The sequence below is a fragment of the Rhipicephalus microplus genome, chromosome 4 (genome assembly GCF_043290135.1).
Source record: "Rhipicephalus microplus isolate Deutch F79 chromosome 4, USDA_Rmic, whole genome shotgun sequence".
In the NCBI taxonomy this organism is placed as follows: Eukaryota; Metazoa; Arthropoda; class Arachnida; order Ixodida; family Ixodidae; genus Rhipicephalus; species Rhipicephalus microplus.
In genome coordinates, this window is record NC_134703.1 from 51,863,876 (window position 1) to 51,888,239 (window position 24,364).

General features: G+C 45.5%; 1 protein-coding gene across 1 annotated transcript in view; it reads right to left on the minus strand.

Moving 5' to 3' along the window:
• The window catches only part of LOC119171963 (uncharacterized), a 112,513-nt gene that overhangs the window by 52,285 nt on the left and 35,864 nt on the right, over positions 1-24,364 (minus strand). Inside the window, exons 2-5 of the mRNA XM_037422878.2 lie at positions 15,923-16,226; positions 8,347-8,498; positions 7,425-7,557; positions 5,152-5,321 (exon numbers count right to left, since the gene is read on the minus strand). Coding sequence (XP_037278775.2) covers positions 5,152-5,321; positions 7,425-7,557; positions 8,347-8,498; positions 15,923-16,226 — 759 coding nt within the window. The remainder of the gene's footprint in view (positions 1-5,151; positions 5,322-7,424; positions 7,558-8,346; positions 8,499-15,922; positions 16,227-24,364) is intronic.

Genomic DNA, 24,364 nt, shown 5'->3' on the forward strand with positions numbered 1-24,364 from the left:
ACAAGCACAATGTTATTCACTTAAAAAACACTTAGCACATAAATTCACCTTATTGCGACTGATATAGAAAAATATTTTGTAGTGAAAAAGTAGGGAAACTAGAGTGAAGGGTGTGAAAAATTCATAACAGCAAACTTGTTTAGCTCATACAATAACAGTCGATGTATTATAATCAATGTACTGTGTAATATCGGCTTCAAAATTCAGATAGTCTATTTCCCATTGTTTGCTTTCCAAATTTTGCCAGGCCTGGCGTCGACATGTTTCCACACGTAAAACGCTCACGTCATGTATGATATAGTGCAAGTATCAATTTCAAGCGCAGCTGGTATACACATGAAAAATATGCTAGGGGTTTCAGATACGAGAAACTAGACCATGGAGGTCACTTATGTCTTCACAGGTATGTTCTCAAAGCTTTCCTAACTTTGATAACACTGTTTGGACAAAGTTATACTCTTTTATTGTAAAATTTATTATTTAAGTGTGAATAAACGACAAGCAAAGAATATGCGCTCAAAGCAATATATATTAGTGCCGATTTGCTCGTGCATTTTGTTGGAAGGACGCATCAAATAAACCTACCAACGAATCCCTTAGTTATAGCGTCTTTCTATATGTAGCTTTGCAATTGCGAGGTGTACGTTGTATGCATAGTGTATGAACACCGTGTGCCAATCTGAACAATTATTTCGTCGTTTCCGTTCCCCCCCCCCCCCCCCCCCCATTATGGTAATCTAACAAGCAACAAGAAAAAGAAGGGCATACGTAGATTCCCTAGGATATGTTCTTAATTTTGGTTGGAAAAGTTTCTGTGAGCGTGCTTCATAGCTCCGTTTAACAATTTCAGCACTCATAGGAAGAACAAGTTGATTGTATCTAATAGTGCCGCACGTAGATATACTCAATGTGCACGCACGCCTGTTGGGGAGCTGGATCATTTACGTTGGGGACACAGTGGGAACCTATAGGCAACGTCGAGGGATAATAACAGCCATAAGAGCTATACCGAATATCAGATTGATTGATTGATTGACTGATTGATTGATTTGTGGGGTTTAACGTCCCAAAACCACTATATGATTATGAGAGACGCCGTAGTGGAGGGCTCCGGAAATTTAGACCACCTGGGGTTCTTTAACGTGCACCCAAATCTGAGTACACGGGCCTACAACATTTCCGCCTCCATCGGAAATGCAGCCGCCGCAGCCGGGATTCGAACCCGCGCCCTGCGGGTCAGCAGCCGAGTACCTTAGCCACTAGACCACCGCGGCGGGGCATACCGAATATCAGGTTTTGAACTTAGTACCACAAACAGCGCATGATAGCCCTTATTGTAAAGACCCCTTTGTGGTGTTTACTAAGAGATAACAAGTTAATAAGTATAGTCACATGTGCGCCTATGTCGATCATCTTGTTTGAGCTTCCCCTGACAAGTGACGGAAATAAAAATCGAATAAATGCTCGGCAGCTTTCACTGAATGACAGCTTCGATATCTCATAACACGTCAGCTGGGTATGTTAGCTGATCCACACTTCCTTTACTATTTTCTTTTGTTGTAGCTCTTTTGGCACGCGTAAAAACCCTGTGACCATGCATGCAAGCAGCGGGAAGGCTTTTCACGACCTCCTCGATCTGCTGTCGCGATGCTGCCGACTGAGTGCAGACAGCCCGGTCTCAGTATACTATTACCCCTTCCACGTCTATACGGTGTCAAAGCTTCAAGCGTAACGCAGCCAATAAATTACTAGGAGGTTAACAATAATCACAGTAGAGCAAACACTTTCAACCGTTCCTGTTATTTAGTCTCTTGATCACCGAAACGATCGTGGGGCGCCCGCCAGCACTCGCCAAACCGCGGAAAAATAAAAGAAGGACCCTTCGAAGCGTCGATCAAGTGCGGTCGCCGTAGGTTCGCAGCCGTACATCGGGCGGAGCACCGGCATCAGCGGAGGCGTGGACCAACGTGCCGCGTTCGTTCGCGGTCATCGCAGCTGACACTAGCGGTTAAAAGGCCATGCTCACTCACGGTCAGTGTCCACAGCGTCGCGCTGCCGCTATATAGCTCTCTGAACAGCCAGGAAAGGGCGCATGAGGAGCTCTGAAGCGATAAGAAAGAAAAACATTTTGATCGACCAGCTACCGCGCACCGCTGTACACCGCAGAGTCAGGCGGCCTGGTTGCCCGGGCTTCTCATTTATGTGGCCTGCCTCTTTCCAATCCTCCTCCGTGCCACGCCGAAGGAGACAGATAAGAAACTACTAATTGTATGTCAGGGATCAAGAGAAAACTGCCTTCGAGCGCCTCCGCCCCCTTCTTTCGCGCGGTCGCCCGACATGTCTGCGCGTTCGGCCCAGCGGGAAAGCGCACGTTTCCAATCGCTCCGCCTCCCCTCTTCGAGATGCAGAGTCGCCCTTCCTGGAAACCCAGAGCCCCGTCGCCGCTTGCTGCTACAGTCCCGCGCATGCCTTCTTCTCACGCGCTCGTACTTTATCAGGCGACCGACCACTCACCCAGGAATGTCGTCTTGCGAACCACTTTCCATCTGGCTGCCGCACATACGCGCTGCTTGCGCGCGCGCGCAGACCGTCGGCATGTAATATCGATCACGCGTCCGTTCGGGAGAGGCCCCGCTACGCACGAAGCCATCGCGAGCCTCGCCAGCCAAGCACTGCGCTTCGATCACGATTTTGATGATGACGTCGGCGCGATGCGGCTGTCTTCTCCCGTGCCACGACTACCCCCCTCCCTTTGCTCACATCTACACCTTCCTGCCCACCTCCTCCACCACTCTGGCTCACTATGTTTTTCTTTATTTTATTTCCCGTCCATTCCGAGCGTCTCGCAACCAGGCACTGTGGCGCCTCAAGTGTAGAAGCTAAGGGATCGGGAGGGCGGTCGGTCGGAGCGACGTCTTGTCTGCCACCGGGCACTATCAAGGCCTTGTACAGGCAACCAACCGAAGGCGGTTTGCCAATTTGGGCTATATAGCGCCGATGGGACGGACCGAAGTGCTTTAAAGGGACTGCCGCTTGCCCCACGAAGATGAGGGATTAAAAGGGGATGCTGAAGAGGCTTCGGAAGAGCGGTTCGGAGGAGCAGGAAGGTGATTGTTCTTATAATCCGGCGGTGGCAGGCCGTCGAGCAATTAGGGTCCGCCGTAAAATCTGAGCTAGACCACGCAAATGACTTCCCGTGTGAGAGCATTCCATAGCGGAAAGTGGCGTTGCAAGAGTGCGCTTTTACGTTAAGACGGAGAAAGTATATATGATATACGCAGAACAGTGTTCATCGCGCCATTATTATGCGTTATTAGGTGCTCCCTCTGATGAAGATATTATCTGTGTATACTGTATAGTTTTCTCCCGCACATATAAGGAGCCGTGGCCTAAAGAGAGCGTGTTGTCCATATGATAATCTAATTTTCTTATGTAATACATTTAGCAAGCGATGCCACTCAAGCTTCACCGGGAGGTGAAGAAGGTGGGAAGTTGATTAGATAGTTAACTGAAGAAAAGCTATTTGGGAACTCTAGGGAAGCGCATGAGAGGCGCAAGCTTGGAAATAAAAAGAAGGAAAAAAAGAAAACACATAATAACGTTTGAAAGGCGGCCACGATTACAAAAAGCGGAAACAAGAACCGCAAATAGGACACACCCGGTGGTATACTTTGTCCCATGCTTGGGACTATAATTACGTGCAATAAAAACAAGCAAGGCGTGTTCATGGGCGCCTGGGTGAACGCTTATTTATTTTCTTTTTTAAGTATGCATGCTCTTCGATCGCAAGAGAGTCACCATGTGGCTGTAAATCATGTTTCTCCAACCAACACCAGAAGAAAGCTCACTTCTTGGCTGTCGAAGCCAGGAAGCGAATCGCCACCTGTTGCGCATCATGTATTCGCCACCTTTCACACGCTCTTATGCATGGATGGGAATCCTCCGACAGCAACCCATATTACGTATTTTTCTTCTTCTTTTTTCTTTATTAGGGGCGTGGCAGGAGGTGCCAGATGGTATTCGGGCGCGCCCCTATATGCATGCTTCTTGTATTCTCGTGTTTTTAGACTCGGTGTGGTGTAAACTATCGCGAAGCACTCCAATGGACCCTAAAGGGCTGAAATGTTATAGAACACACATTACTGATCTTATAAAAGGATGCGTATTTTTGTTTATCGTTGTCTTTATTAATCATGCACCATTATAACATTAGGCCACTTGAGTTCTAGATTCGACTCACATCTACGTTGTCTATTATTGCTAGAATCAGCGTACTTGGTAGTGTAGATCGTACATTGCCAATGTCCACCACGATCTTTTTTTGCTTAGCCATTATCACTTTCTTCTGATAGCCTTTATGATCCCTGACTGTATACAGCCATCACCCGATTGAGCTTGGGCCGGGTCTGTGGAAGAACGGCTTTTTAGCACTCCCAGCTATAGTCGGCTTACATTTTGCGTACCTATGGAGGCGCGTCAAGATCGACTTCCTTTTTTGTTAACTTCCTGCCACCATTGAGCTATGCATTCCGGTCTCCGTCGTCTCTCGGCTACCTGTACAAGGATGGAAGCTTCGGACGCTGACTCTTCCACTCTAGCTTTAACTTTCGCTCACTAACGAAATCCATTGCATTGCCCTCTTGCAAAGTAAGAAGCGTCGCGTCCCCTCTGTGAGTTTGGGTAGGATGAAAAGCACTTCATGGATTGCAACATAGCTTGAATTTAGATAGACTAGGTTCATTAAGAAGTCAAACGAACCAGAGCGAAGCAGGCGCTTGAAGGTTGCAATAAAATATTGAACACTTGATCACTTTATACTCACAATATTGCTTTTTTATGTTAATTAAGCTCCTAGGTTTGTCTTCACAAACTTAATACATTCACAAGTACATTCACAAAATGACGTCACAGTATTAAAGCGACTTATCACATTGGATTTGGCCAGTGCGCAATGACTTCTTTATGCCAGTTTTTGCTTGCTCGGACACCTTTCTTTGAATTGACGCGAAATATAAGGACCTCCTGTTAAGTGTCTACGCTTCACTCGATGCAGCATCACATTAGGGTATGCAAACACACGTCTTAAGTACAGCGGCGTTACGGCGCGGCGGTTACGCAAGCGTGTCAGCCTTTTCACATGTTGCCACTCACCTTGGAATGCGTCATGCGATGATAGTAGAGATTGGAGGAAGCTGTAAACCTCTTTCCGCACACGTGACACTGGTGCGGTTTCTCCCCCGAATGAATGCGTCGATGTGTGTTGAGGGAGCTGGATGTGCTGAACCCTTTGCCGCAGACATCGCACACGTGCGGCTTTTCTCCTGCGTCATGGAAAAAGCAAAAGAGAGCAAGCAGAGGAAGGCACTTTAAATTTCTTGCTCATTCACTGAAGAGGACGGCCTGAAATTTCATTCAAGTATTAAATTGACAAGAGCCCACTTGGAAAAGGTCGGACTATATATTTGTCGTGCACTGAAGCTGCTGTGGTTATGCCGCTAAGTGTGATTGCACGAGTTCGAATTGCAGCCGCGGCAGTCGCATTTCTATCGCTGAGGGCGAAATTAAAAAACAAAACAAAACTAAAGCGCGTCTATTTAGATCTGCGTGTGTTATATGGGCAGTAATATTGCACGTGATCAAGTTAATCTTGATCGGTGTGCATTACCCTATAGGGCGTGCGTCGTAATCACATCGTGGTAGAAGCACGTGAAGTACAAAAATTTGATTATGCATTGCTGAGCGAAACTCAAGTGACTTTGAGCTCAACTGTGTTCCTTTCTTTTTCCTGACTCTATCTCTCGACACACACACACACACACACACACACACACACACACACACACACACACACACACACACACACACACACACACACACACACACACACACACACACACACACACATGTTTGGTGGGTACTGTCATACCCACCAAACAAAACCAATGCGTTACGAATGCGAGAAAATAAGTGGCATGACTTCCCCGTCTACGCTCCACCGAATAATATAAGCATCTCCCGCGGGTCTTGACCGGCCATTATTCGCTTTCTCAGATTTTTCTGCGTGATGTTGATACGTGCACATGTCCGTGTAGAAGCGGAGTTGCAAATTCTGCGTACATATAAATATTAAAAAAAAAAGTAAACGCACCAGGGTCTTGAAACCTCCACATGAGTGCCTCGTGATATCACGGCGGACCGGTAAAAACGCTTTAAGCCAAATCGTTCCGCGCGACGCGATAATGCTTTGTGTGTCGCCACGACAGCCGGTTCATTGGCGTCCTGCTTCCTGTCTCGGATGGTGAGGCATTTGCATGGCGTACTAGATTAGCATATTGGCGTTCTCACGTTTCGCACATGGCACACGCTCTCAGTTTATATTCAGCTTACGTAAGGTGGATTTTGTTGTAGTTGTACAGTTACTCTGGGAACCACGGACGTTAAAACAAATCTCCAATCGTACCACTGACGCGGTTGACAGCGAACTCGCATCGAAAACTAAAAATGCGAGTGAAATATTTCACAAAGCATAAAAATGAAGTGCTGACAAGTTGTTTTTCGGCAGAGAAAATTGAAAATCGGTGGAGAAAATTGAAAAGTTTTTGTACTGATTCATTTTCAAAAATATTACTGTATTCTCGCCTTGAAAGCTCTTGATAAGGAATATATTAATTGTTTTTAATCGTATTTAGGCAGATGTTATACTAGTTATGTTGTTCTGCGCAAAGCATGAATTCATGACGACAAGTAGCGTTAGCCTCTATATGCACAGTTTATAAGACAATAATGGAAACAAAAGTGCAAACAGCTTTTCCCTGCTTGGATTAGCCCACAGGCGTTTTCATTATTGCATTTTCAGATGTGCTTTCGTCATTACATCATTTCGAAAGTGTCTGGTTGATTTCCCGAAAGGTGTTAAATTCTTTCTAACAGTAACGATTGAAATATCTTTCCACGAGAAGGGATCGCGCAAGAGAGCCATTCATAGCTTTTGTATGATCCAAAAAGGAAAAAAAAATATTTCTTCAGTTATCGTGTTTATAGGATAAGATGTTTGGAAAAAAGGCAATGACGAAGGTCATCAGCAGATGTAGCACTATGAAATAAATAAGGTATGACACTATCCTCGGTTATATATACACTATAGGCCTTAATACTTAGGTACCTGCTCTTCACATGTGCCGTGAAATTTCTTGCGAATTTATGAGTGCTTGCATAGCCGGTTAGGAGTTTTCCTCCTAGCTTAACTGTTGACATGACCATCTTCACGCAGTCGTACGCGCGTACACCAACATAGCACCGTGGAAGGATCATTAATACAGCTTTGCGTTATACGGTGTCCATAAATATATCTCTATCGGGCACCCATGCGTCGGCTGTGTGGAGTACAAGTGGCTAATTCAAAAACAGCCATGGGTTTCACATACCTGTGTGCGTCCTCATGTGCCTGCGTAAGAGCGATGGTCGATCGAAGGCCTTGCCACAGACTTCGCAGGGAAGCAAGGTTCGCTCGCGACCTTTCTTCACCATCAAATGTCTCGGTGTCTCCATCGGCACCGTCTGCGGAAAGTTTGAGAATAACATATGTCGCTGATTTTAATATAGTAGTCTCGTTTATATATCTAAGTTAGGCTTGTGTGTCTTCAATATTAAGCGAAAATTGCGAAGTAGAGCCTTACGCATTGTGGCTGCCAGGGTTATACAGCGACCTTCACACGCATTATCAACTATTTAAACAAATATTTAGTGGTTACTGGCAATCAATTTTCTCTCAGAATAAATTTTTATTCAAATTGCCTTCAGTTTCACTCTTAATATTCATGTACCAGTCATATTAATTACTGCAGAGAGACCTTTCATGAGTTCTCTGTCCAATGCATAAGTAGAACTCTCAGTGGCGACAAGTACAGCAGACCCTAAACTTTCCTGAGTAATTCAGTCCTCGGAAGTACTTTTCTTTTCTATCCCCTTGAACTTACTTAGGCAGACAAAGAGCCAATTTCTTCAGTCAACAATGAACGCCAAAGCGCTTCATGATTTCAAACTCAATGAAAAATATAAAACGGAGCTAGGAACAACGTTACCCTTTTACATGTTAATAATAATATAGGAAGGTGTACAGATGGTTGTTTCATCGTTTGGTATTTTTTAACCAAACGTTCTACAGGCATAGTTGTGCCTTCTAACGAGGCTAAGAGATTTTGATGACAGAAATATCAAGAGACGAAACGTTCGTGAAATGGGCTCTATGCCTCAGCATACAATATTATTGCCGTTGTATTTTAACGCGTGAAGATGCGCCACATCTCCAGTAAGGTGCAAGGCTTTTTCACTGGAAAAACGTGGTACCTCTTCCGTTGTGGTTCCTTCACTGGAAACTGACCGCCTCTCTTCAGGTTCCGATGGCGGCGTCATTAGGACTCGAGGTAGTTGAGGAGTGACCGGTGATGAGGGTGACACTGGCGCGGCTATTAATGACTGTGACAGGTCCAGGGGTGTATCTGAAATGCACATTGCAAAACAGAAATATATTCTGTTAAAGCTTAAGACTGCCCATGACAGGTGTTAATCTATTTACAGTATACTTCGAAAGAAGTCCGTGTATCTTTTAAATGACAAAAACAAACTAGAAACATCACCGAAGGAGACGAAACGACAGCGAATAAACAAACTAGACAAGCACATTAGTGTGTGTTTCAATGTCGTCGTCATATCCATCATCACGTTGTTGATCATCATGCTTATCATCATCAGCATGATCATCATCATCATCATCATCATGCTTTAAGGGCATTACATATTGTCACCCTTCGCCATGTTTTTGTTACAAGGTCGATCAACCAAGTTGCCCGACGAGTCACACTTCTGCGGGAGCACTACATGCTTTATTCACCGAACGGACGGTGTTTCACAAGTGCTTGTAGTTGTGATACTTATTTTATAGATTGTGGCATAAGACATCGACGATGTAAGTTCTGCTGGGCATTATATATTGCGGCGCCACACCGACAGTGTAGCTTTAATCGAAGGCTCTTGATAAGATACTGTCAATCTCGAAACTCAGAACGCGAACATGGTAATCACCCAAGTGTCTATTACGGACCACGCGTACTGCGAGCAGCCTTTGTCGAGGCTTTGTCGTCAACAGACGACTATTACTGTCGGATAACGAAATTTCGCTCCCTGTCGCCAAACGCCGACAATCTCAGTCAAAGCATTGTAGACCTTGACAGCTTTGCCCATTCTTGAAGCCTACCGGAATGCGAGCGGTATTTCGCCTTGAGCGAGACAGGTGATCAATCCTATACCCAGCTTCCTCCTTGCGACCAGCTCCCTTAAATTATGCCAATTTCCGCGGCCCTTCATCTCGTCTACAACAACGGTCGAGCACACAAAAAGCGTCCCACAGGTTCATTTCACTCCTTTCTAGGCGGATATGGACGTGTCCTCTATACGGGTGGACACTTAGCCGTACGTGCGGAGCTTCACAATGAACCGTAAAGCGAGTTCTTATTCAAGCTAATCCTTCTTCATTAGTACTTTTCTTTTAAACTCACGGCTTAGTCAGCTCGGACAAACGCTAAGGGATCCGATGCTTTGTTCGGATTCCCAGTGCGTACAGACGCTGAACGATCCGTCCATGGTTATGTCCACAAAGCCATACATGAACGGACCAACTCTCACTTCGCCCAGAGATCTAGATACCTCTGCGATCCTTGACTGGGTTTTCAAAAGAAAGACCCAGGTAGCGGCAAGGGCTTTCATCTACCAGATCCCACCCCCCTTCTTTCTTTTTTTCTTTCATCTTCCCCCCTCCCCCGCTTTCGAAAGATCCGCCGCGACGTGCCGCTGACGGTTGCAAGGACTCGCGATGCATTCCAGGCGTTGACACGTCCACCAGTGTAATCAACATGTCAGCTCGCCTTTCGGTATCGCCTGCCTCTGAAACATGATGACCGGGTTATAATTAACGGTATCGAGAGCAACGAATGCATCTGCGTTCGCCTTTTATCCTTCCATTTGGGCGGAAAAGTGGACAAAGCGAAGAGGGCTGAGGCCAGCTATGGGCCGTCGTCGAAAATGAGGGCTTGCTCCTTGACTGGCTTCATTTCGCTCGGCGGGTGACTGCTCAGGGCGATATTTCCTCGCTGACCGTTTGTGATATTTTCTGGCTTCTTACTTCTTATGTTTGATGACGTGCTCCGGTGCGAAACGGTAGGTGTCTCATTACTAATGTCCTCGTTTTAAGTGGACCAAGAAGCCTGCTTGTGAAGTTAACGGGTGCCCGCCACCTATTCGCATGAATGATTGGGCACCCAATTGCAACAGGTTTGCTTCAGCAAGCACACGCCTTGGTGACTTCTGTTTACACTGCACGCTCTGAGGGGTTAAATATGTCATGTTGGCCGTCACGGCTTGCTATTTTTGCAGAACGCGATAGAGGGCGCAAAAATTTCGAAGTGTAAGCGGATGTTTTTTTTTTAATTTTTTTCGGGCACTATGTTTTGTCGTTGTACATGCAAGTGCTGCTTCAGCTTCTATAATACTCATACAGCAAGTAAATATAACATCCCGCATTTCAAAACAGCTTCGTAGAGGATATGTTTTTGCTGTGTCAATCATGAACTATAAGTTAACCTTTTTTTTCCACTCCGATATTTTTATGCTTTCGTATTTGCATCTTCCTGATGAAATAATGTAGTCGGTTACAGGTGTAAGTTCTAGCACACGCGTGATCATAGATATTACGGAAAGAATCAGTTTTTTGAGTACGCACTTATAAGATGAGGTAAGAGTTGGTACACGAAACCATTGCCCAGGGTACATTATACGACTAGGTTTTCGGTTACCTCGCAGGTTCAACATGCTGAATAATAAATGTACTTACATTTCCGCCTTTCGTACCCATACATCATTCGTCAAGTCAATGTAATGTCTACTCACGTTATGCGGATACATAGATATTAAGAATTCATGAGTGAACAGAATCATTAATTTCTCGTGCATAGAAGGTCGCGCAGGACGAGCGTTCTGTCACCGAAGAATGCACTCTATGAAAAAAAAAAGTACAATACACGCACATATGTACATGACACATATGCCTATGTACTGCCACCATGACTGCAACTGGCGTCGTTGATGTTTGTGCCTCGTTTTTTTTTCTTCTCTTTTTTTTTTTTTTGAGCAATATCGGTGATTGCTGCAGGCTGCATGCAGGTTCGGTGGAACTTGTTGCCCTTCATCTCACATTTCTCTCGTTCTCTGTCTCTCTTACTTCCTGTGTATTACAAGCCTGAACCTAATGCCATTTATTTTTCTGTAACTTCATTAGTACCAGCCGTCACTGTTCTTTACAGACTCTTAAAAGTTGTCCATGGAGTGGTTGTACCGTTTCCCGTGTCACGAGAGTAACGTGTGTTTCGCAAGGCTGCATCTTATCTTACAAGCAACAGCGCTTCAAATATGAGGATAAAGGAAAAAGAACCACACTGAAATTGCAACTATATATGTCATCTCGTCCGGGTTTACCTTCTGCTGTCCTTTCAACACAGCTGCTTAAAATAACTTTCAACAGATCGGTGATGTGCTTCAAGCCAAAGAGATGATTAGTATTCGCAGACGTCGCCTATATTATTACGAACTGGTGTGGTTGGATGCTTAAACACAAACCTACAATTATAAATGCCGAGCGAACTAATCTATTAGAGACCTTGAAACACGCAATGATGTATGTTAATATTCGAACGACGTGTATGGCGAGGCCTACAGGTAGTGCTTGGAAGGAAGTGCTAGCTGCATTGTGCATGCGCATTTTATACCACTACTGCATGCATTGCGCAAAGATGACGAGAAAATTATGCAGGGAATACGCGAGGATCGTATCGAGGTGTGTACACCGTGGTAGTTGTTATTGGTTAAGCGACAAGGCCTTTATGTTGCATTGAATATTAACAGGCCGTCTAGAACTAACATTGATTTGATTGATATGCGGTGTTTAACGTCCCAAAACTACCATATGATTATAAAAGTCCACGTAGTGGAGAGCTCCGGAAATTTCGACCGCGTTGGGTTATTTAACGTGCCCCCAAATCCGAGCACATGGGCCTATGCAGCATTTTCACCTCCATTGAAAATGCAGCCGCTGCAAATGGCATTCGATCCCGCGACCTGCGGATCAGCAGCCGAGTATGTGGCGGGGAGCTAGACGTAATAACAAAGAATTTTGGCGAGTATCAAAAAATGCACTTCGTTGCACTGTTTCACTTTCCGCAAAAACATGACTCAAGAAACACGTTAGAGAGAAGAAAAGTACATATTTACTAATTAAGAGCACGATTATCATAACTCAAGCGTATAAATATACCAAAGACCCAGCAGATGTTACGAAAACCTATGTACGATGGTACTTTTTCACTGGTACAGGCCAGATCGTGATTCTGGTGTGCGCCGATGTTGTAGCACAAATATTGAAAAAATATTGAGCGAACTCAAAAACAACTGTCTTCTCACTGCTGAAGAATGAACCACTCAGAGTTAAGATGACGCATGAAGCGTTATTCGAGGAAGACACCGAAGGTAATCGTTGCAATGAAGCCTGTCAACACCTCTGGAAAGTTATTCGAGAAGAATAGGGGAAAACAATGGACAATTCCTCAATGTGCCATTTGATCTCGAGCGTCTGTTTGGATGACAAAGTTTAGTTTTTTTTTTCGATGGGCTGTCTCAATAATCAGGTTGCACCTCCAGAGTCTTATTTGCGATCCTACAAGGTGTTGTCACCAAAGGGATGACTAAACAGGATATTTTTGAAATATTTTCCTGTAGGCCATTTTTTTGTTTTTACTTTTTTTTCTGTGGGGTGTACGGTTTTTCTGAGGCCTCTGAGGCGTACTTCCAAGAACGGCTACATTCGAAGCTACTCTTGTGTGATTCTGAAAGAAACAGAAGAAAGCTTTACTTTCCAGTAGAGATCCCGTGATCTACGTACGTGTTTCTTCATGACTGTGCAGCCATAAAAGTGTAATGCAGAAAAAAATTCTGGGTCCGTATGCATGAGCGACCTCACACCAAAACTGTTTGCAAAAAAATGTTCATTCAGTTCATAGTGCCACCTTATACTATAACAATATTTCTGGAGGAACAAAATGAAGAACTTCGGAATAAAGGTACACATTTGCGGGCTCGACCGCACGTCATCATTGCAAGCATTTGCACTAGGGGATTCTGCATGGTGCAGTATAAACGTTTGCATCAAAATTCACAGTTCAACATCTGTTGAGTAGTCTGACACTAGCTCGACCTAGACCAGGAATGTCTCCTGCAATGTTACGTAAACCTTGATTAGAATACATTACATCAGCGTGGTGGCGCACCGATTCTCGGGAAGCAATGCGGCTTAAACTCTCATGTGTTTGAGTGTACAACTGTTTGGGCTTAAGAGCAAGACTTATTAAACAAGGGTAGTCAGCCGCAGCGGTGTAGCGAGTAAGGTGCTCCGCTGCGGACTCGATTGTAGCGGGTTTGATGCTGGCCACGGTGGTCTAATTATGGCGGAAGCGAAATGCTAGAAGCCCTTGTACTGTGCGATGTTAACGGACGTTAAATAACACCAGGAGATCGAAATTCCTAGAGCACTATACTCTATACGGCATCTGTCATTACCATATTGTGGCTTTGGACGTAAAACCACAATATGAATAATATTATTATTTACACAATATAAAAATTTTTGTTTACACAAGGGTACATTTTAACCTTACTATATGGCAAAATATGCAGTGTCACTCTTGCTTACACTGTTACTTCAATGTACTATGAGGCTACGACAAGCTGGGACAACCTGCAGAGCATTTCAGCATTCGTAGACATAGAGATTTTCTTCACATTGACAGCAATCAGTGTATCCTTACAGTGTATGAGTCAAAAGCCATGAGGTTGTCACTGTACGAAAATTGCCACGTTCATGCATGAAGCTTTCTTAAATGGAAGAAAAAATCTTTTAGTCAAATCCGAAGAACCATTGCAGAAGTTTTTGTTCCACTTGTCTTGAGTTTTTCTTTCTCTTTCTTTTTTTTTATATATAACTTATGCCGCACGAGTTTACACGTGGATGCTACATGTGTGTAGCATGCTTTAGCGTAACAGAAAACCACTTCTTCTTCATCACCCGACTTCAAAAATAAAATACGATAAACAAAAAGGAAAATAAAAAAAGGCGATTCTACTGGTTCTGAGAACTAGGCTGTTCGCTCCGACCATGTGTCCACGCTAAGGGACGTGCCTTCCATCATTCTAACTTTCTTGCATCGCGGACCATCGCAGACCGACCAGCGGGTGGTAGCGGTAAACTAACGTTCTAATTGTTTCAGCAGGAAAAAAGACGCCCTCATATACATATATACCCCATTTCTTGCCTCAGTTTTTTGAGAACATGAACCCAATTTGTCCAAGGTTTCCACGGTTATCACCATTTCTTGTATAGCCTCTCTCGAGCATGCCGCACAAGAAAAGCAAACAAGAAACTGGGTTTGCCGTGGCAGTGCTTAATTTCCAACTTCGCAACCCTGAAAGCACGCTCCGAAGGCGGGCCCGCAACTTGGGCTAAGAAAAGACCTCTCTTTATTCGGCGCGCAGGCCGCGCCGACCTGTGTCTTCGCGGTGTGTGTTGACTGTTAATACAATGAACGGGCGAAATAATTACGAACGGTCATCATTCAAAGCGGACCACTGACGGTCTCGACAGCTCCGGTCGGTTCACCGCGCGCTCTTTGGGGGCGCGCAACACACGCAAGCCAGAGATCCCTCAGGACTTCCGCGATGGCTATTGCAGGATGCCGTATCGACAAGCGGCTCCGCTGCGGAAGCCGATTGGGTGAACCACTTTTCAAAGCTGTTCTTCACTCGGGTAGACTGATAGAAAGGCGGCTTCGCATCGCGAGGGTGAGAGCCAGCAGCTATATAAGCAAGAGAAAGATCAATCACTTCTAGCGCGAGCGCGCGCCTATGAGGTCAAAAGAAGGACCGACCGCAGCACTATATAGCCCTAACAATGGGAGCACTGCTCGACGGTGGCGTCGCCAGAAACGCTGGCCCCTTCGGGCGCTTTCTCTTTTTGGTTGCTCGCGTCTCGGGTGCCAAGAGCCTTTTGGCTCCGTGGAAAACGCGGTGGGTGGAGTCGTCGAGCCCAGACGAGACGTGTGTGTGTGACGTCTTCCACTTCCGTTATTCTCGATGACCACCCTCTTCCTCCTTCATCTATCCCTCTTCCACTTCCTTCCTCCTATAGCAGTCCATCCATTCGTTGCTGTAAGCTTCTATCTTGAATTCGGCTGAAACAATGCAGGCACTCTCGTTCTTTCCAAAGGAGAGGTAACAGACTGTTAGAATGCTTTGGCAAGACTTGTAATTGGGACCTATTGATAAAGACATCCCTTCTCGGGACATCAGTACTACTGCGTTACCGCAATACTACATCGAGTCTTACTTAGTATACCGTGATTCATCGTTTTTGCCACATCACTTAGAGCCCATATATACAGTTGCGGCCTGTGTACTGCTGGCGGACATATCGGGCACCAAATGTTTGAAACTGAACAGTAGAGAATATAAATAAGCCGTATATAGTGCCTGCACTCAGTGTTTGCTCTCAACAGTGAAAAACAGCCGGAGTACCCCAGGAAGTTCTTGGATAATTCAGTGTCATCGATTCCAGGCGGTGAACACTCATGAGCCTGAGAGTACACACGAGGCGAATTTTGTACACCTTATTAGGCCATGATTTTCTTGCCAAACAGACTGATATTGACATCATAACATAGTTTAACTCGTCAAGAAAACGGCATTTCGAGAAATGAAATTCTAGTCAGGGGTTTATGCGCAATATAGAGGGTGAAATCAACAATGCTGATAAGAAATGCAAGCTCACCTTCGAGGATCATGCCCATGGCGCTTCGGTACTGTGCCAACGAGAGGTCCCTGGCCACTACCAACGTCAGGGGCGTCCGATCGACGTCGTCGTCTGCGTCTTCGTAGAAGACAACCAGCTCCGTGTTTGAGGCCACCGTGCGAATCGTTTCGTACACGGGCTCGCCCTTCACGAGTGAACCGAGCAGGTTCACCTCGGCGCTGAACTGAGGCGAGTGTCGAACGAAACGCACCCAGTTGCAGTGTCGAACCTGCCTGGACTTTTCCAGCTGGATTTCGTCGTAGCAGCCGAAGCGATGCCGGATCTGCGAATGAGAACACCAGAGGAACGAGCGAACACGTTAGTTGAAGGCAGACACTTACTCGGACCGTCGGCGATGTCGGCATTTACGAGAGTGATGTAGAAATCATGAACACATGATTACGACCCCATAATATGTCATCACTATCCCACTGACCACCGAAATATCCTACGTCATCAAATAATATTGTCGCATGCTCAAATGTGCGCCATTAACGAAGGCAGGGCAGAACCAGGGATAGAGAGTGAAAAAAAAATTGCAATGCCTCTGATCTTGGAGGCAATGTTAAACCACGTTAAGCGCGGAAAGCTTTCCATGTGAGAGGGAGAAAGATCAGTGCTTCGACTGAGTAGAAAAAAGACGAGAAAATAGCTCTCGCTATCGAGTCTTGAGCGACTGCCTTAGTAACCATGTGAGCTTTCTTTTTCTCTTATTGACTGACTGGTTCAGCCTACAATGCCGCAAAGCGACACCAATGCTGGCTGCCTGTGGCTTGGAGTGGCCTTCACGAACGCATACTCTTATCTAATTGGATTGGCCAGCTCGTCTACATGCACTTACTGCAGCTGCGAAGAAACCATCGCGCACCTTCTGTGTGAGTGCACCCATTTCAACGCGCAAAAACAAGAACTCACTGCAGCTCTAGATAGACTGGATGATCGGTTTTTGTCGGAACAAAGGATTCTGAATCATTCGCCGAGCCTATTCTCAGCCCAGAAAGCTTTGAAAGCTTTGCTGCGCTTTTTGCGGACAACTGGCCTCAGAGACAGACTTTAGTGTCTTATACTCTTTGATGTTGCCTTTCCTCTGTCGAAATTTTTTTTTGTAATTTCTCTGTCTCTTCACAACACTTCTTTTTAACATCTTTTATTCCCCTTACCACTTTCCCCAGCACAGGGTAGCCAGCCGGTCTAAGAACTGGCTAACCTCCCTGTCTTTCCGCTTAAACTTTCTTCCTTCCTCCTTCTTCCTTCCAATGCTGGCTAATGCAACGTATTGCACAGCTTTCTTAAAATTGAATCACCAGAAATTTCTTATAGTACACCTAACTATAATCATATACTATTCAACGTTACGCATCAAACAAAACTCGTTCACCGTTTTATTTGTTGAATGATACTACACTTACACGAACAATTTGTGAGTCCTATGAAAAACTAATTAGTACAGCACATATATAGTTGTTGGTGAGTTGTTTTCTGTTATATATGGGTCACAGATCACTTACACTGCAGTATCAAAAGGCTGGTAAAAACTGTGATACCTGGTGGTTTGATGAGTTGAGATCTATAGTCTTAATTCGTAATATACGAATGTTGAACTGTCGTGGTAGTAAACTCGACATGCTGGATTCTTCAGGCTTTGGAAACGGGACTGCTTTAGGCTCTCCCATAGTCGAGTACTCTGTACTCGAAATCATTAACCACTTTTTCTAAACACATTGCAATGACTGCTGAGGGGTCACGTTTGACTCCGCATACGTGATTCCATGCAGGGTATACATTGTACGAATGGCACAGACGCATACTCCGCATTCAAGTTGTTTCAGAGAGCACCATCGCGGAAATACTTTAACGCATTCCAACAGATATTGATTATAACGGCTGCGCAAAAATTCCCACGAATAGGACAATATAAAAACCTGTTCTTTCGCGCATGCAATTGCAGTTCGAGAATGAAACGCTATCGCGGAGGCATGCAGGCTTACAGTTCCCAACGTGAAGTTTGGGTGACCGACCGTCATGCCTTCATGGCTTCGAGGTGGCAATCAATAAAATAAACTGCGACACGAGTACATAGACGCTTTGGTATTCTAGAAGCCGGCCTGTTATATCCTGTGATAAATTGTGAGCTATACCCGTTCCTGGGCGTGGTTAGGTGACGAACGACCCGACTAACGGTTTATATCATACATTTTCGTTACGACTTCAAATTTGCGCGAGCTTCAAAGAGCGCGAGCTCCCTGTTGAACTTACTGCAGCTGCGTTCGTCAGTACGCGTTAATTACCTCCTCCTTAAAGTGACCTGATAACAAGTGTACACACTAGATCGCTGCTGCTAATGGGGCACATACTACCGTGGGAAGCTCGGTCATTTGTGAGAATGAGGTTAGTGCCGTTTTGCGATCCGGAATAGAATGTGCCTTTGGCCATTAGGTAATTAGCGCCATGAAGCCGTTTCGAAGCCACCTTGAGGCAGTTAAACTTTGGTGCACTCAGAAATGCCTATTTACAAAAAAAAAAAGGCTTCAGAAGCTATCAAATTGCCTTTTTAACATTGGTGAAACGGCGAAGAAGGAAATAATCTTGTGTATTTAGCTTGATATATGACTAGTGGGGATGAGCGATATTATCTGTCGCATATAACTTCAGTGTCACATGGGCTACGCGTGGGGCGATTGAGCCCCATAATCCATAATATTATCCAGTCGTATTAATAGCTGAACGGTGGTTGCTACTGCGTTAAAATGTGAGAATATTACAAGCGCATGCACCTGTTTCATCCTGAAACCACTTTGATGGCACACATTAACTCGTACCATACGAACACTTCAGATAGGCATCGTATGTGCACACATACGCTTGTCTCTGTATAAGCAACATCTCTTTCAATAAATTATAAAGGGGTTCAACTCTGCCCTAACGAAGCTGCAATTCTGCCGGTTTGAATGATCATATGACAGAGCGCTTCCGAACGTTTGAAATCATGTTATCATAACATACGCCGCAGCATGATGATTCGCATAGTGGGGCGTGAAACCTCGCGGAAATTCGATCGGTGTACTTGCACCACTTCTGAAAGCACTTTAAAGTGAAACAATTGATGTAGGGCACCTGACACCCAGCTATACAGACTCCGGATGGATTCCTGCCAAGAAAAAAAACATACAAACTGTTTCATTGCTCGCGGGGCAGTGCAAACTTTGTATATACGAATGCTCGATTGAGGAGGTGTCCGCTTTCTTCGTGAGTTGCCTATGGCAAGCAGTGGTTCCTAGAGAACAATGGGCAAATGAGCCACAGATTCTTCGCGGGTGACGTATATCGGCCAGCTGGCTTTCTCTTTTAGGCGAGCTTAAGGACCGAGGAGAACATTCGAATCTCGTTGCACCGCAGCCATCTTCGCAGGACGACGGTGCCTCACGTGACTGTTACTCGCACTCAGGTAACACTGCACAAGCGTTGTGGCGAACCCTGCGTGCAACGCCCTTTGTGAAGGAAACCGCGAACGCAATTTAAATCATCGCACCGTGTAAATAACCCGCTCGGCTGTACGCATGATTCACGCCGTCTCGCCACATCAGATCGTGAGGCAATCGGCCAGCGCGCGCGCGACCATTGTAATATCGGGTCGTCGCCTTCGCAGCCGCACGCATCCCATGCAAGAAAGATGCCGCTCACGAAGTGCACGCACGCTTTGGCGTCACAGTTCGTGTGTTGACGACGTCATCGTTTTGCTTCGAGCGCGAATGTTGCTTCTCTTCGTCCCCGTATATTTCCATCGCTCCGTTCGCACTGTGCCATCGTCGCGGTAAGAAACCGCGGAAGCTGCGGCAAGAACCTCGATCGGGACGGAGTCGAGATGTGAAAAGATGCGAGCATGTAACGACAAACGAAAAGAGAAAGAACGACCCGTCGGGGCGTATTAAGCGCGGGCGTCTAGCAGCATGCCCGACGCGTTCGTACACAACCGACACGGCCCCTGAGGTCGTGCGGAATAAAATTCGGCTACCGAAATAAAAACGTGCGCGCGGGTATAGGACAGGGGGCACCGACGAGCCAAGAAGAGCAAGAAAATGTAGAGCTCCGCGCAAGATGGACGAGGGGTGGGGGGGTGTGCATAGATGCGAGAGTCGTGAGGGATCGGTCTATGCGAGCCGATCATATGCCATATTGGGCCCGCCACTATCCGCTTTGGGATCGACTTTATGCCACTAAGAGCGCGGTCACGCACACAGCACACGGAAGGAGGCGCCCCTCCCGTCGTGGATGCTGTATCAGCCGTCGAGTGGCGTGCGATGCTGCGCGCTCGCAGTCGACAATGTTTCGAGAACGCTCAGATAGCCACGGGAGTTTATAGCATCGCCTTCTCGTCTACACGTGCGGTGATGCCACAATACGTATGACTATTACGGTGTGTTCGCGACTACCGAATCGTCGAATTTCGTGCATTTTCATTTTCTCTTTTATTTTTTCCTCGCCTTGCTCTGTTTTTTTTTTCTTTTTTTCTTCTTCTCGATTTAGCGCTCGTGTCGGCACGAATTGAACCCGACGTAGCGTGGGAAAGGTACCGCGTTGCGTGAAGTCGTGAACGAAAAAAGAGGTAAAAAGAAGAAGCAAATAATAATAATGAGAAGAAGCTGTGTGTAGTATGACGAGACCTTTGAACATTGGGGTACGACCGACATTTGAAGGAATACGGCTCAACGTAATTGTTCACATGTGTATATGGTGCCTTAGAGAATAGTTAATGGCATAATTTGATTTCACCGGTCGCGTAGACTTCACATTCAGCTTCAGAACCGGACCATGACTATTTCTATGTATTGCGCAGGGTTGAGCACTTTGTAAAATCGAGACACGTTTAGCAGCACTAAAAGAGCTAGAAAAAACACGAATAATGAGATTGACAAAGAAATTAATAATAAGAGGAGATGTGACGTTGATAATGAGCAAAGTGGTCAACAAAAATAAGTGAAAACTGCCGTATGAGTGCGAATATGATCCGCATACTACTTTATTTTGATGCAAGCAGTCGGATGTCTACAATTACTTTATCAGAAGATATATGTTGCTTGATGTCTCGGTTCTCACAGAGGGCGCTTGTTGCAATGCCATTGTTTTACTTGCTTATGCATAACATAGGTGTTTCAATAGCTGTCTTCGAGCTTTTCTGACATTACACAGCATGTTTAACCAATGAAAAATTCCAAAGACAAAGACTGCCGGCAACAAAAAAAGAAAGAGCCTCCCACCCACTCTGTCGCATCATTTTGATCACTTGCATATACAGCTTGCTTGGCATGATGAATACCTCTGGTTCAGGCAGTGTTGCAATGCTCAACTGTACAAGTAACGGTTCAAGACGTCAGCGAAATATACTCTGTGTGTACAATATACGCCCTTGTCGAGATGAACAGATTAGAATATCTCCTACGAAACAACTGCCGAAGTACATACATGCGCAATGAAGTGTCTTTCAAAAGTATAAATGATCGTTGATCATTCCCCGGAACACCAGCCAAATGTCCTCAGATAGCATTAACTTTGATTTTTAATGCTGAAATTTAGTTTTTATTCCTTCCTAACAAATGTATCTTTAATAAGAGCCGATTATCACTATACAGTCCGCATGAGTGAAGCGACCTACCATGATGCGGTCACCGCGACAAGAAGGATTGCAGGCAGGTGTTCATTTCTATGTATACGAGAGGGCTGCTAATGAAGAAATATCCAATTTCACGCTCGCCACTGCTGCAGTATCAACCTTGACAGGCTGGCTGACAAGTCGGCGACGTACGCCCTTGAACAATTCGATGTGAACGGCCGTAGTAAAGCCTCGAGAAACAAGTGTGTTAATTGAGATTCACTCAATGGGTATGCGTTGCCTTTGACGCTGTGACGGCCCCACGCACGTCATTAAGAGCCATCTTTAAGACGTGCCCTTTGCTTTGAAATTCAAGTTGCGCTCGTTTCATGTGTGCGTGCGTGGGTATGTGTGCGTGTGTGTAACACATGGATAAGATTAAGGGCAATAACAAGACCTCCAAATCAATATATCTTACCTGTCAAATGCATAAATATGTTCGGTGCTATCATCACTTTCGGAAAACTCCCAAACTACTTCACTTATTTGTAGTCAATAATTTAGAACGAAATGCTGAATTGGGAGCCCATATGTACGACTGCTTTTTGTTTACCAAGGTTGTATCAAACACGACGCCGTCATCGTATTATTTGACTGGCGTGATAGTTTCGTAATTGTGAAACACACTAAAGCCGTTTAGAAGTACCATAACTTACGTTTTGACCCATATCATCGAATTGTCTTGTCTGTATCGGCACAGTACGCGTTAAAGAACAACAGGTGGTCGATATTACTGGAGCCCTCCACTACATCATCTCTCATAATCATATGGTGGTTTTGAAATGTAAAACCCAGATAATATCAATAATATTGTTACTATTTCCTTCATTGGCAAGCCCAGTGTAGCAATGACAAATTAACAGCACCACATGAATGCAATATAGGGCAGGTACCATGAATTCTCTTTCTCGCAGTTCTTGCAGCCCGTCCGTATTTCTCTTGTCGGTGACAACAATGCCTGCACACTGTACGTTATTTAAGTAGTCAACTTCACGCCAAATTCACAATCACACAGAGGAAGAAAACAATTAGACAGCACGCTCCCAATCTGCCTATGTGTTTTCTTCCTCTGTGTGGTTGTGAATTTGGTGCGAAGTTGACTATTTAATCCAGGCACGCACCAACTGGCCCAAAAGCAAGTTATACTAGTGTAGGTGGAATCTTTGTGATTTGTATCCGAAATTGTACTTTTATACCATATTAGTCGTATCCTCGAGTTCGTCTCAGAACCTTATAGCGACATGCTATTTTTCGTTATGGGTGCGGATACCTAACTTTGGTGTTATACTGGTTGTCCCTCTAAGCGTTAGATGATCCAGAGACGAAAAAAAGAGAACAAAAGGTCACCGTCGCTACAAGAGTTAGAAATCGCGTTTAGCATCTTAAAAGACAGCGATACGATCGCTATCACTCATATGATGTCAATAACGCAAAGACTCGATGAAGCAAACTTTTCTTTTTATGTATACACAACTTACAAAAAATGAAGAAAAATAACAGGTTTCAAAAGGGTCACACTATCCTAATGGAAAGCAGCTCTCATCGCACGACAGTGATTCAAGGTCATGGCCCATCCGTCAGCGGTATGATTAACTGATTCCAAAAGAGCACAATACCCCGCTCTTCAGCAGATATGAACTTCAATGGTCGGATAAGCGTGCGCTTGACCCAAACAAACCGACCGCGAGAAGCACATCACACACATCCGCGTACCGCCTTTCTCCTCTTACGACCTCGCAAATACGTCTATCTAAGCCGCACGCAGGCAGAGTTATTCGACAGCAGCAACATTCTAGACAAGGACGCACCTTCGGAGTGAAAACACACACTGAAAAGGATGCTCAAAAGGCTCCTATATGGTCTCCAAAGCAAAGCCATATAAGCCTCCTAACTCTGACAAGAGGTATATAGGGTGGATTGGACAGCAGGAGGGGGAGAAAGAAGCCTCACTGTGGCGTGAAATATAAAGCGCAAAGGGCGCAGTGACAGCGTCCGCGCGCTCTGTATGGTATATACGGACGTATATATATACCCGAGCGTGTGCGCGACGCACTCTGTAGACGCTAGGTCGCAGTAAGCTGAGGGAGATAAAGAAAGCCATTATCAGCTCGAGCTGCCAGCAGACCACGCGGCCTGCTGGCCCAGCTTTTCATAAATCATAGCCGTCGTCACTGCCGGAGCCGCCGCAGCGGACAGTCGGTCGCGCAAAGCGGGGCGCGATGACCCTGGTTTTAGGGTCTCGGGGTACCACTGCCACCACCATCGGGCCAACAGGGCGTCTTTCTTTCTTTCTTTCTTTCTTTCTTTCTTTCTTTCTTTCTTTCTTTCTTTCTTTCTTTCTTTCTTTCTTTCTTTCTTTCTTTCTTTCTTTCTTTCTTTCTTTCTTTTGCACCCGGTTGCAGCGAAAGTGAAGCCAACTGGACAACTCTGGTTTCCTTCGCGTGTCTGAAAAGGCCGTGCTCAGCGAGAGCTTTATGGCGCTGGTCCGGCAAGGTGCTCCTCGTGTCCGAAAGAGCGGGCCATACCTGCGCGCGTGTTTAGGCAGTGATTAGCGATAAGGAGCGGCCCAAAGCGCAAAACGACGGGGTAAACAGTAGGCCACTGTAAAATGGGTGAATAGCGCACCCACCTCCTCCTGCGGCGGTGCCTGTGGGGCCCTGTTTGTTAGCGTGCCGTTTGTCACGTGTCGATTGCCCTCCATACCTTAGCCTCCCTTCCCTCCACTGTAGAACTGATAAGCAGAAAAACGAAGCGGAGTTAGCGCACTGGAGCGG